Here is a 14,043-nt window from a genome sequence, read left to right on the forward strand (position 1 = left end):
AGATGTGTAAAAATGTCCACTAAGTTATTTAGGATATTATAAGTACATGTATGCCACATATCACCAATTTGTAAATAATCTGCGTTGATTATTTACACTATCAATGTAGTAGACAGCTATACATCTGTGTATACCAGTTTATATATACATGTTATAGACAATGGTACGTACTGAAAATATTAAAATGACGTTATGTCTAAGGCCCAAAACACACTGGGCCTGGGTCTTGGTCTGGGTCTGGCGAGTATGGTGCCAATCCAAACTAACGCATTGAATCGAATGTGACAAAACACACCACGTCTGGGATGACGTCAACTACAGATCTGACAACAGACGTTATATAACATGCGCTATATTTTCAAAGTGCCAGACTGGTAGCTGCACAAAGTTCGAACCTTACTCGTTCATTTTTCTTAATAACCAACAGGAAAGGTATATATTAATCAATGTGGATTCCTCATACTTATTGTTGATGTTTATAGAAGTAAATTTATCTAAAGATATGAACGCATTAATATATCTCATGGAAGGAAGTTCCTGTGCATCATTAAAATTTCAATGAGATTTATATTTTTAAAATTTTAAAATATTGTGTTGTACATAGATGTACTATTTATCTGTTAAAAGTACAGTGATCCTCTCCTGCCTTCTGAACCTGAAGTGTGGTCTACACAATGGTGCGCCGTCGGTGATGATGTAACAGAACAACGTATTGATGTACGGTCATGGTCGTATGTGATCACCTTATCGGTTGTGGACAGTTCTTCCACTGATTGGCCTTAACTAAGGGGTGTATTGGGATGTTAAACTTGTCATTTCCAAATGATTTCATATGTGTACCTGCTTGATTTTGACGATTTGTTAACGTGACGTCACGTGTCGACTTCCTAAACATGGAAGATCCCTAGTATCCCTAAACTGTCGAAAATATCTTCGCAGACACTGCATAGTTTCCTGACAAACATCAATGAACACGAAAATAAATAGCAACAACGTTTGTGCCATTCCAACCTCAATCATACCCATCGTTCGTTTTCTTGAAGGCGTGGCATCACACTGACGACGATCAGATACGAACAAAAGTATTTTTCTCAGTGATTAGAATCCATACAATTGTTTTAAGAGTCCGATGATAAGAAAAATGATGTCAAACAGGAGCACGTGACCACAAATGCTAGTAATGTTACTTATGATCACAAAACTTAAATAGCTCTTGCAAATGACATGACACCGCTGGAATATCGAAGAGAGTGGTTACACGTTCATTTACTGAAAGTTTTATGACCAGATTTGAAGTAAACAATATTCTATATGCAATTATTTCGAGTACAGGAACTTTTTTCCTCGAGTATATATTGATAACATGTTACAGTTACAGACCCAGACGTCAACATACGCCAGGTTGTGTTGTGGCGGGCGATGTTTATAGGAGGGTCATGTCATGCTCCCTAGGAAAATATACTCAAAACAGTACATTTGCTGGTGCAGTTGGTGGGTTTCGGTCAATCATAGGGTCCAGTATATGCTATGCCACACTCGCCAGACCCAGATACAGACCCAGACCCAGACCCCAGACCCAGACCCAGACCCAGACCCAGACCCAGACCCAGATACAGACCCAGACCCAGACCCCAGACCCAGACCCAGTGTTTTCGGATACAGTTTTGAATGTAGTTATTCTGTAAGACACAATGCAGCGCTTATTTGAACACAAAAGTAGGAATAACACATTTTACTCATTAGTGGATTGTGCAACTCCTGCAATTAAGAAACTGCCTACGACAAAAACAAACATGCCGTGGACATTTACAGGGGTTGTTGTGACAGGCAAAGTATATATACTACTCAAAAGAATTTAAGGGTCAAACATTTATAACAAAATAAGTTTCAGAGTGTATTAGATTGATGGTGTAAACTACACCAATTTTTTTATTTATTGTTCCATATTTACAAAAAACCACAAATAAACGTCACTGTATACAAGAAAGTCACATGACATGCTGTCAAAGTTGAAGGTTGTCAAACATGGATTTTACACATTAGAACATTCGTTTAATAGTGTGTGAATCCACCCCTGGCGCGAATACACTCGACACATCGTTGCCTCGTGCTGTTGATCAGACGTCTGAAGAACTCTTGGGGAATGGCCTGCCACTCTGCCATAAGAAGTTGACCCAGATCATGAAGGTTGGCCGGAGGGGCATGGCTATCCCGAACTCTCCTGCCTAATTCGTCCCAGGCGTTCTCTATTGGGGCCAAGTCAGGCGAATATGCTGGCCAATCCATCCTGGCGATACCTTGTTGTCTGAGAAAGTCCGTTACCACCCTGGCGCGGTGGGGTCTGGCATTGTCATCCTGCAGAACTGCCCCGCCGCCAATCTGCTGAAGGCCTGGGAGAACCAACGGCCGGATAATCTCATTCAGATAGCGGATTCCATTCAGATTGCCATCCACCACATAGAGGGGGGTCCTGTGGTGGATAGAGATGCCACCCCACACCATGACGCTGCCACCACCGAACCGGTGACGTTGTCTAACATTAACGTCAGCAAAGCGCTCCCCAGGACGTCTGTAGACACGAAACCGACCGTCGTTGAACTGGAGACTAAACCTGGACTCATCAGTGAACATCACTCGACCCCACTGAACACGTTGCCACCGCAGATGAAGCGTGCACCAGTGACGTCTGGCCGTTCTGTGACATGGTAGGAGTGGTGGTCGAACAGCCTGGCGACGGCAGCGTAGATTATTGGCTCTCAGACGATTGCGTATGGTTTGATCAGACACTCGAGTTCCAGTCGCAGTCCGCAGATTGTCACGTAATCGGCGTGCAGTGGTTGTGCGTTGACGTAGAGCCATATTGGTGATGTAGCGGTCCTCTCTATTTGTAGTGCTTCGGGGTCTTCCCGAACGTGGACGATTTCGAACAGAATTCGTTGCTTGGTACCGTTGCCACAGTCGGCCAACGACACTCTGACTGACACCAAGTCTCAGAGCAACATTTCTTTGCGTATTGCCATCCTGAAGCCAAGCAATAGCCCTTCCTCGATCTTCGATAGTCAGTTGAAGTCGTACCATTGTCGAATTTGGAGTGTGCACCGTACACGAACGCAAGCTCCAATTATACGGAAATTCAGCATTGGGAACATGGAATACACGTGCAAAGCGTGCAAATGAAGCGCTTTGTGAAAAAGCAAGTTATGGGCACTTAGCAGACCTTTCGCTTTCGCCCTAATTTACGTGCAAATGTAAGCATGTTTTCGCCATTAGAACTAGTCGACATTGTCAATGACAGTGGATTTTAATTCATTTATGGGTTGCTTAGACCCACTTTCGTCAAAATGGAACAATACCATGCGTGACATTATGGTCTAGCTAATATAATTGACATTCAGAAAATAATGTCGAAAATATCGTCTGACCCTTGAATTCTTTTGAGTAGTATATAGGAGGGTCGCGTCATGCTCCCTAAGAAACTATACTGAAAACAGAACATTTGCTTGTGCAACTGGGTTTCAATCATAGGGTTCAGTATGTGGCATGCTATGCCCTATCCTGCCCGTGTTGCAATCATGCCTACACCACGACGATGCATGGATCTAGCAACATTCTGAATGGTGCATTGGCGGACGTTCTTCCAGTCATCCCGTGACGCACAGTATGGTTCCTGTAGTGTTTGTGTCGATCTTTCTTCTTTTTAAAAATTTATTATTATTTATTTCATGTATTGCCACATGTACAGATCACACTACATATGCATGTGACATGGCTATGCAGCGGATTTTACCACACATGGTTATTCTTGACTTTACTCAAGTTTTAAAAATTCCTCCCACCTCAACACACAGACCCCCCCACCCCCACCCCCACCCCCCACTCCCACTCTCCCCACGTCCCAGAATTAGTAATTGGCGAAGTCAGAGGTTACGTCCGGGATGGGCGTGTCTGAACCTTCATTGGACATGTGCACGTAAATCGAGTTCCCTCCCTTAATATAGCGGATTAATAATTACATTGACAAATTACAACAATAATAACAAGACATATGCATACATATACATTACATATACATTACGTTAGATATACACATATATTATGTTACATATGCATATATTTATATATTTACATAATATATACATCAACAAGTCAAAGACAGTTCAGTGATGTTCTGCAATGGACAATCCATGAAGAAGAGCAAAACATGAAGAATTATGACGGGGGGGGGGGGGGGGAGGGACGGACAAAAAAAGGGGAGATGAAGGATAAAGTGAAGGGATAAGTAGAATAATTGTATCGATCTTTGGCTGGGGTGGTCAGTCTCACAATGCAGAGTCGAATAGGTCTTTAGTAAAACTGGTTGATTCCATGAATCTCTGCCTAGTGCCTCGTCTATAGGAGGACAGCCATTCTCGAGGAGATCCTCTATAGCATAATACATTCTTTCTTAATAGGGATTTCATAGCAGGTCATTGGGTTTTATGTGTATTTCAGGTCACATTGACATAAGAAAATAAAAACCTTTAATTATGGTAGGACCTTAAAAGTATGAATATTCCACGATTGCAGGGTTGTAAACATTAAAATTTAAAAATATATTACTAAAAGTGTGGCATCACAGTTTATTCCTGTAGACCCTTCATATATATATATATATATATATATATATATATATATATATATATATATATATATATATATATATATATATATGAATTACATAGAAATACGGAAAAAATGTACTAATGTTCACCGATATCTATCATAAATAATGAACAATAATAGTGAATATACTTGGATACATTGTACTCGTTTCATCTCCTTTCAACATAGCAACCTTCTGTCCAGAATCAAAAACATATTTTTCTTGAGTTGTCTGTATTTTTGAAATCCTGCGCATGCGTCTGAATGGAACGATCATGAACATTGCTGAGACACAGACTGAACCCGCCGACAAGAAAGGACCAGACGTAGGTACGGGTCTGGTCGTACATCAGACCTGAAACAGACGATATACGGTAATCTGGATGGTTATCTAGATGTAGGTACGGATCTGGTCGAACATCAGACCTGAAACAGACGATATACAGTAATGTGGACGGTTATCTAGACGTAGGTACGGGTCTGGCCGTACATCAGACCTGAAACAGAAGATTTACGGTAATCTGGAGGGTTTTATAGATGTAGGTACGGGTCTGGTCGTACATCCGACCTCAAACAGAAGATTTACGGTAATCTGGAGGGTTATCCAGATGTAGGAAATGGTCTGGTCGTACATCAGACCTGAAACAGGAGATTTACGGTAATCTGGACGGTTATCTAGACACATTTTATTTATGTTTATATGGCGTCAAACATGGTTAAGGACCACATAGATATTGAGAGAGGAAACCCGCTGTCGCCACTTCATGGGCTACTCTTTTCGGTTAGCAGCAAGGGACCTTTTATATGCACCATCCCACAGACAGTGGACTGTCAATACAAGCCTGCGATTGTCAACATCGAGCGCGCCAATCAGTCGAGTGAAGGACTAAAATATAATAATCATAATAATAATCATAATAATAATATATACTACTCAAAACAATTTAAGGGTCAAAAATTTATTACCAAATAAGTTTCAGAGTGTATTAGATTGATGATGTAAACTACACCAACTTTTTTATTTATTGTTCCATATTTACAAAAACCCACAAATAAACGTCACTGTATACAAGAGAGTCACATGACATGCTGTCAAAGTTGAAGGTTGTCAAACATGGATTTTACACATTAGAACATTCGTTTAATAGTGTGTGAATCCACCCCTGGCGCGAATACACTCGACACTTCGTTGCCTCATGCTGTTGATCAGACGTCTGAAGAACTCTTGGGGAATGGCCTGCCACTCTGCCATAAGAAGTTGACCCAGATCATGAAGGTTGGCCGGAGGGGCATGGTTATCCCGAACTCTCCTGCCTAATTCGTCCCAGGCGTGCTCTATTGGGGCCAAGTCAGGCGAATATGCTGGCCAATCCATCAAACCGATACCTTGTTGTCTGAGAAAGTCCGTTACCACCCTGGCGCGGTGGGGTCTGGCATTGTCATCCTGCAGAACTGCCCCGCCGCCAATCTGCTGAAGGCCTGGGAGAACCAACGGCCGGATAATCTCATTCAGATAGCGGATTCTATTCAGATTGCCATCCACCACAGAGGGGGGTCCTGTGGTGGATAGAGATGCCGCCCCACACCATGATGCTGCCACCACCGAAACGGTGACGTTGTCTAACGTTAACGTCAGCGAAGCGCTCCCCAGGACGTCTGTAGACACGAACCCGACCGTCGTTGAACTGGAGACTAAACCTGGACTTATCAGTGAACATCACTCGACCCCACTGAACACGTTGCCACCGCAGATGAAGCGTGCACCAGTGACGTCTGGCCGTTCTGTGACGTGGTAGGAGTGGTGGTCGAACAGCCTGGCGACGGCAGCGTAGATTATTGGCTCTCAGACGATTGCGTATGGTTTAATCAGACACTCGAGTTCCAGTCGCAGTCCGCAGATTGTCACGTAATCGGCGTGCAGTGGTTGTGCGTTGACGTAGAGCCATATTGGTGATGTAGCGGTCCTCTCTATTTGTAGTGCTTCGGGGTCTTCCCGAACGTGGACGATTTCGAACAGAATTCGTTGCTTGGTACCGTTGCCACAGTCGGCCAACGACACTCTGACTGACACCAAGTCTCAGAGCAACATTTCTTTGCGTATTGCCATCCTGAAGCCAAGCAATAGCCCTTCCTCGATTTTCGATAGTCAGTTGAAGTCGTACCATTGTCGAATTTGGAGTGTGCACCGTACACGAACGCAAGCTCCAATTATACGGAAATTCAGTATTGGGAACATGGAATACACGTGCAAAGCGTACAAATGAAGCGCTTTGTGAAAAAGCAAGTAATGGGCACTTAGCAGACCTTTCGCTTTCGCCCTAATTTACGTGCAAATGTAAGCATGTTTTCACCATTAGAACTAGTCGACAGTGTCAATGACAGTGGGTTTTAATTCATTTATGGGTTGCTTAGACCCACTTTCGTCAAAATGGAACAATACCATGCGTGACATTATGGTCTAGCTAATATAATTGACATTCAGAAAATAATGTCGAAAATATCGTCTGACCCTTAAATTGTTTTGAGTAGTATATACTTTATATTACATTGGATTGTTTTCTTTAGTTTCTTTCTTTCTTTATTCAGTTAGTTTTATAATAAAGTGTTTTTCGTGTTTGGTTGGTTTGTTTGGATTTTAATAAGTGTGGTACGACAGGATGTGACGAAAAGCCTTCACATTTGTCAGGGGACCTCGTCCTTATTGGATCATATGCCGTTTTGTAACGTTACCTGCCACTGGTCCACCAACCACCTGTCACAGGCCGCTTACGATGCTGAGGAATCAATAACCGCCAGTGAATCTTTGAATTCCAAGGATGTCGGCTAAGATGGGCACCGAGAGGGTCTCGATACCTACCGTGAAGGTCCCGAATACCAGCGCCATCACCAGAAGACCCGCAAATGTCCCGAGTGCGGCCATGCACGCCACGAAGGCCCCGCTAACGAGAAACGAGATCAGATAGAGGAGTATGGTGTCCACGCCCTGTTGCTGCGCGACCAGACCCATGGCGAGTCTTCCCACGAGGTTGGAGATACCGATTCCAAACATGAGCAGAGCGCTTCGCTCGAAGTCCACCTCTCTGTTCTCGGCGTACGCAGTAAGGTGCAGGTACGTGATGGACAGACCGAAGCAGACGAAGAAGTTGTTCGTGGACAGCATCCAGTAGTCCAGCTTCCGGAACATCGTCGGGTCGAGGGAACTCTAGGACTTCTTCAGTTCCGGTTCCGAAGACACACAGGTTGAGACTGACGGCTCCCAGCAGCAGCATGGCGCCCCTCCAGGAGTAGAAGTCGACCAGGGCCCGTATCAAGGGAGGGAAGATCAGCGTGCCCATCCCCACGCCGGTTACGGCCACAGCCGTGGCTACGTTACGGAACTTGTCAAAGTAGAAGGTCACCGCGGTGATGGCAGCTAGATCGGCCGCTTCAAAACTCAAACCCTGAGAAAACAAAAAGTCAAAACACAAAAGACGCAAAATTGAAAACATATTTTGGGGTTATAGAGTAAACAAGATGTGACATGCTTATAAGGTGGCAAGGAGCACAATATGAAAATCGCCATGTAGAACCGCCATGTTTTATTCAGGATCAGTGATCCAGCGTGGACCCTCGGCCTTCTACGCCACCCAACTCGGCTACCTAAGTGTTTGTGGACGCCCTATCACAACCCTGGAGAAATAAGTTTTCAGTCAAGAAAAATAACAGACGGAAACAAATTGAGGAATGCAGCGAAGTATAGGGGCATCTTGTCCTACTTTTACTTTTCTGTCAAATGCCCCCTCTCTAGTTAAGACCATCATCAAGTAGGCCCACTTGTTGCAATTAGCACTTTGGTTTGGTGTCAAATGCACCCTCTCTAGTTACCATCATCATCAAGTAGGCGTATTCAACGATATATAATGCACATTATTGCTAAATATCAACAAGTATAATCGTATAGTTAATTAATAAAACGGTTAAATGTGACGGCTATTATATATTACGGGCGCAGCCATTTTGTATCATCCCAGTAAATACGCTCTCTAGCGAGCAGGTAGTTACGTAATACCTAACGTGTCCCGTCAGGAATTAGTCTTCTAACTGAAGAAACAAAACATACCTGATTTTTGCGGATGCATCACAATATTCTATAATAATAGTCATCCCAATAAGCAAGCAAAAATTATATATTATATTTAATACAAAATAAACCACCATTGTCAAAGTGTTGAAATAACTGTATTATGGTATGTACATAAATTAACCCACAAACTGAAATAATAATCGGAGTGTTTTCTTAGTTAATTGGTCGTTTCTTTCCGTGGCCTGTACCTGTAGTTCCTGATTGGCAGGTGTATATTTAGACGGTTCTCAGACACTGTGTCTAGACACACTAAAGAGACGTGTCTCTTTTATTAAGTTCACAGGGTATTGTGTGTTAACCGCACGGACCCCCTTCTAATCGTAATCGATCAGCCGTCTTGCTTTATTATTGTAAGTAATTCTGTAAAACCCTTGATTAAGTAGACTTTCCTATCTAAAATCACAAAACTGACCAATTACGTAGTCCCACTTGGATATCGTGAGTGGTCGTTTTTGCTCGAACATAGCATATCAAAAGGAATTTTTTTCTTCGGATTTAAAAAAAAAAATACTATAACTCCATTTCGATCTATTGATGCAAATTGAAATGTATTTAGTTAAATAGTTTAATATACTATCAAGTCATTTATGTTGTTTTACAAGTCAGGTTGATGAAAGCGAAGCGCCTTGTCGTAAATTAGAGCGTTTGTTTACACTGTGCATAGAGCAGATGGACGGAGCTGACGTCACTTCGCCCCAAGCTATACTACTGGACGTCACAAAAACGAAACAAAATGGCTGCCCCCAGTTAGCAGGAATAATCAAGGTTTTTTTATTAACTCTAAAATTACGCGTTTTTCGTTTATAAAAGTGTCAGTATGTGTTGGTGGTCCGGGTATGCATCTTTCCAACACATAAATCTCTTGTTTGAGTTTACTCTACCTTTAACGACAGCACTAAAGCACAATGTATTTATTTATTAATCATCGACTAGTGCATTTAGGGCCTCCACGAGTCCAAAATATTGGCTTTGAGTACTCGAGGGTGAAACTCGACCCTGACTAAGTACCCGCCAGTTACACTATATCATAATAAAACTAAGACATAAAGTAAAATAGCATTATGCATCTTACTTCAAGCGCTGAACATGGATGCCAAATCATGCATTCCACACATTCGACTTTTATTTTGTTTTCCCTTCATATCTCATAGCTCTATAATGTAACCGTTGGAAAACATGGCAAAATGACGTAAAAATATACCGTAATCAAATGAGAGTGCTCTTCCTTGCTCAGGAACTCGAGGTCCGTGCCCGAGTACCAGAATACCCATGAAGAACCTAACTGCATGTTAAATAGTGGTAATTTGACATATAGTCCTATTTAACGACGCACTCAACACATTTTATTTACGGTTATATGGCGTCAGACATATGGTTAAGGACCACAGATTTTGAGAGGAAACCCGCTGTCGCCATTACATGGGCTACTCTTCCGATTAGCAGCAAGGGATCTTTTATTTGCGCTTCCCACAGGCAGGATAGCACAAACCATGGCCTTTGTTGAACCAGTTATGGATCACTGGTCGGTACAAGTGGTTTACACCTACCCATTGAGCCTTGCGGAGCACTCACTCAGGGTTTGGAGTCGGTATCTGGATTAAAAATCCCATGCCTCGACTGGGATCCGAACCCAGTACCTACCAGCCTGTAGACCGATGGCCTGCCACGACGCCACCGAGGCCGGTCATATAGTCCTAGAGAGGAAAGTCTCTAAATTTGTCCATTAGTAGCAAGGGATATTTTATATGCACCATCCCACAGACATGATAGCAAATTGATATACCAGTTGTGGTGCACGCTCTGCAACGACAATTAGCTCAATAGGCCCAACGACGGGGATCCAATCTAGACCGACGGCGCATCAAGCAGTTTCTAAGTTTTGTAAATACCACTTTGATCATCGGCTATTGGATGTCAAACATTTGGTAATTCTGACACATAATCTTCAGAAGAGAAAAACATCCTACATTCGTGTTCAAGACAAGGAATCTTTTATATACACTTTGCCACAGACTGGACGGAAGATACCACGGCTTTTGATATACCAGTCGTAGGAGGACTGTTTGGGATGTGAAAAAACACGATGTGTCCACCGATGAGGTTCTGTCCCACAACCTAAGCGCCTTAATCGAGCGTTCTACCGACTGAGCTAAATCTCGCCTCTTTGCCAGACTTTCCCGATAGTTAATAGTTATAACGGTAGGCTAATAGAAGAGAAATATATTGCATAACAAGTTAAGACACGGGTGTAGTTATTAATTTAAAAGCAGACGTATATCGAGTTGGCCTTAGTACCGATTCCTCGTCTAGTTGTGGATACGATTTCGAAACCATTTTTATTTTATTTTTTGTGATTGCATTTTATATAAAAGGCAAAGACGCATTCTCTGGAATTCTTTGCAGATATTTATAACTGGTTTTAAATGGTAAAAGTGCTCGAACTGAAGAAATATTGTTTCACGTACATAAGTATTTAAATCAAACAAAACGTTTCCCTTAATTAGTAAATAATATATGCATTTTTTCTGTTATTATTTTGTTTGTTGCTATTACCTTGTTTCTGTTTTGTGTTTTCTTTTATCAAACCTGCTGTCTAATTATTGAACACATAGATAACTTCATTGCGTCTTTTCTCTGTTTCATTCATTCTTTCTTTCTTTCTTTCAATATTTATTTCTGTTCATATTTAAATAGCAAATACTATATTACTGTCGTGACATGTATGTATTATGGAGAAGGCCTTGTAAGTTTTATAACTCGTGTCTAATCCATTTGTTCCCTTTAAAAAGCAATAAAATATGTTTCAATCAATCCGTCAGTTAAAGGGACAGTCCTGAGTTGTAAAATGTTTCCCACCAATTAAACCTTAATTGGATATAAGCACGAAAATAAGTTTCCTGTGTAAGACTATATGTCTCAAGTACCAAATGTTTGACATCCAATAACCAATGATTAATAAATCGATGTGCTCTAGTGGTGTCGTTAAACAAACAAGCAAATCTTCTCCACAGAGTTATATATGCGCATACAGGCACATGAACCAAACACCTAAAGACTCATATAAAGCTCATGTCGACTGGATGCGGTGCATGCGTGCGGTCAGACTGTTGCGTCTGCGGCTTGCGTTTTGGGAATATATACCATATAGGATTATTTCAGTGCGGTCCCACAACCTAAGCGCCGTAACCGAGCGTTCTACCGACTGAGCTAAATCCCGCCTCTTTGTCATAGCCATGTCAGACTTTCCCGAAATTAATAGTAATGACAGTAATAGAAGAGAAATGTATTGCATACCAAGTTAAGACACGGGTGTAAAATGTTTCCGACCGATAGAGCCTTTCCGATGACGTAACATACACATTACATACACTTTCTTATTAAGAATATCAGTGTCTGTATTTACAAGGTGTTTGTTATTGTCCTAATACTTGTAGTAGCCCAAACCGGATTTTACATCTTACATACGAAAAAATATATGTCATGAAGTAAAAACTGAGTGCTACAAACATTTAATAGTATACGACCGCAAACACATTCGATATACAGACACTGGTATTCTAAACAAGAACATGTATTTAGTATGAAATAGTAGTCGCCAAAAAGTCCCTTTAATATCTGCTGACTGAACAAGGTGCTGGGATGTCGTTAAACATTATTTTCCTGTTTAACTTTATGCAGTGGCTACCTGTGATGATCCCGAATGTAAAGTACAGCACTGTAATATTTGGCGCGAAACAGCTCAAGACGAACCCGAACGTTGACGTCACGCCTCCTAAACTCGTAGAGGTGCAATGTGCGACTCAGCCAGTGTACAATATACCAGTAAGCGCGTGATAACATGCATTGTAATACGTAAAGCTCGAGGAGGTGCAATGTGCGACTCAGCCAGTGTACAATATACCGACAAGCGCCTGATAACAACATGTATTGTAATACGTAAACCTCGTGGTCGTGCAATGTGCGACTCAACCAGTGTACAATATACCAGTAAGCACAGAGGCGTAGGCTACGGGGGTTCGGGGGGGGGTTCGGGCGAACAACCCCCACCACCCACCCCCACCCCCACCCCCGCTGAAGCAAATGGTCCGCTTTCAGAACTAAAACATACAGGTTTATACATATGGAGTTTCTGGCGTTGCAAAAACAAAATGGAAAAAGGTCCACTTTGTTCATATTCGAACACCCCCCCCCCCCCCCCCAGGTCCAGATCACGCTACGCCCCTGAAGCACCTGATAACATGCATTGTAATACGTAAAACTCGTGGTCCTGCATACGTTAAAGTTTGTTTTGTTTAACGACACTACTAAAGCACTTTAATCATCGGCTATTGGATGTCAAACGTTTGGTAATTGGTAGTCTTAGAGAGGAAACCAGATAAAAAAAAATTCATTAGTAGCAAGGGATCTTTTTATATGCACTTTACCACAGACAGGACAGCACATACGACGGGTTTTGATATACCAGTCGTGGTGCAATGGTTAAAACGAGAAATCGTCTGTGGTTATATGCACTTTACTACAGGCAGGACAGCACATACGACGGGCTTTGATATACCAGTCGTGGTGCACTGGTTAAAACGAGAAATCGTCTGTGGTTATATGCACTTCACTACAGGCAGTTTCCCGTTATAGCCAGTGCATATAACAGATTCCTTGCTACTAACGGAAAAATGCAGCGGGTTTCCTCTAAGACTATATTTCAAAATTACGAAATGTTTGGCATCCAATAGCCATCGAAATGATTAATAAATCAGTGCTCTAGTGGTGTCGTTAAACAAAACAAACTTCTTTTTCACCACAGACAGGCCATACAATATAACGGTCTTTGATATACCAGTCGTGGTGCACTGGCTGGGACGGATTAAAAACAATTACAGTATGGATCTACTGAAGTGATTCGACCCTACGACGCACGCACCCCAGGAAAGCGCTCTACCAACTGAGCTAGATCCCGCCCCACCAGGAAAGCGCTCTACCAACTGAGCTAGATCCCGCCCCACCAGGAAAGCGCTCTACCGACTGAGCTAGATCCCGCCCCACCAGGAAAGCGCTCTACCGACTGAGCTAGATCCCGCCCCACCAGGAAAGCGCTCTTCCAACTGAGCTAGATCCCGCCCCACCAGGAAAGCGCTCTACCAACTGAGCTAGATCCCGCCCCACCAGGAAAGCGCTCTACCAACTGAGCTAGATCCCGCCCCACCAGGAAAATGCTCTACCAACTGAGCTAGATCCCGCCCCACCAGGAAAATGAGTATGATGTGCTATTGATTAAACATGTC

The 14,043-nt window shown here is 42.5% G+C and overlaps 1 protein-coding gene across 1 annotated transcript; it reads right to left on the reverse strand.

Annotated features, from left to right (window-relative positions):
• Nucleotides 1–7,423: 7,423 nt before the first annotated feature.
• LOC121377215 (monocarboxylate transporter 12-like) lies at nucleotides 7,424–10,052 on the reverse strand. Its single transcript, XM_041505159.1, has 3 exons — nucleotides 9,966–10,052; nucleotides 7,851–8,081; nucleotides 7,424–7,813 (listed from the first exon to the last, which is right to left on the reverse strand). The coding sequence occupies exons 1-3, from the start codon at nucleotides 10,050–10,052 to the stop codon at nucleotides 7,424–7,426; spliced, it is 708 nt and encodes a 235-aa protein (XP_041361093.1).
• Nucleotides 10,053–14,043: the final 3,991 nt, after the last annotated feature.

Source organism: Gigantopelta aegis, chromosome 1 (genome assembly GCF_016097555.1).
Source record: "Gigantopelta aegis isolate Gae_Host chromosome 1, Gae_host_genome, whole genome shotgun sequence".
NCBI classification, from domain to species: Eukaryota; Metazoa; Mollusca; class Gastropoda; order Neomphalida; family Peltospiridae; genus Gigantopelta; species Gigantopelta aegis.

Coding starts and splice junctions, on each gene's coding strand:
- LOC121377215 (XM_041505159.1), bottom strand. CDS start 10,052: ATGCAGTTAGGTTCTTCATGGGTATTCTGGTACTCGGGCACGGACCTC. Junction 8,082..9,965: donor AGCACTCTCATTTGATTACG/GTATATTTTTAC, acceptor TTGTTTTCTCAG/GGTTTGAGTTTTGAAGCGGC. Junction 7,814..7,850: donor TCGGAACCGGAACTGAAGAA/GTCCTAGAGTTC, acceptor ATGTTCCGGAAG/CTGGACTACTGGATGCTGTC.